Raw genomic sequence first — 602 nt, forward strand, 5'->3', positions numbered from 1 at the left:
ATATATATATACGTCTCAGCTGAACTAGTTGGTTCAATTCCAGCCTGCTTTACCTCCTCTAGCGGAGGGTTCCTCTCACGACATCATCGTGAATGTTGTATGACTGCCTGACCAAGTTTCCTGTTGGGTCCTTTGCTCTAAACTGTCAATGTAACTGTATTGGAAATGATTGTCGGCCGTTTGGGTCGGACTTCATTTCGAATCCTTCTACCCTGTATGCGAGTACGCTATCATTACAAACATATGCTTGTTCTTCAACCGGCTATGTGAATTCATACTCACAAACATCTACCTACACTGTACGTGCCGTTGAATCGCAGCCCACCCTGCACGGGCAGTACAGGCGCAAGCACAGACTACCAATGCCATGTACATCCCCGATGCCAAAACCATTCATGAGGCACGCAAGCGCAGAGAGAAAATGAGGGACGGTAAGGATTACGTACCATTAAATGAGGGGGGTGCAAATGCCAGTCACGGGTAGGTGTGTGTTTGTGCGTATGTATGTATGTATGTATGTATGTATGTATGTATGTATGTATGTATGTATGTATATATATATATGTATATATATACATATACATATATATGTATATATACAT

General features: G+C 42.5%; 1 protein-coding gene across 1 annotated transcript; it reads left to right on the forward strand.

The window, feature by feature from the left end:
* Window positions 1-320: 320 nt before the first annotated feature.
* Window positions 321-484, forward strand: SARC_18154 (hypothetical protein; the record flags this gene model as incomplete). The annotated part of the gene is made up of 1 exon (XM_014287763.1): window positions 321-484. A coding segment is annotated over one exon (164 nt), but the record flags the coding sequence as incomplete, so codon positions are not given.
* Window positions 485-602: the final 118 nt, after the last annotated feature.

This window comes from Sphaeroforma arctica, assembly GCF_001186125.1.
Source record: "Sphaeroforma arctica JP610 unplaced genomic scaffold supercont1.14147, whole genome shotgun sequence".
Classification (NCBI taxonomy): domain Eukaryota; class Ichthyosporea; order Ichthyophonida; genus Sphaeroforma; species Sphaeroforma arctica.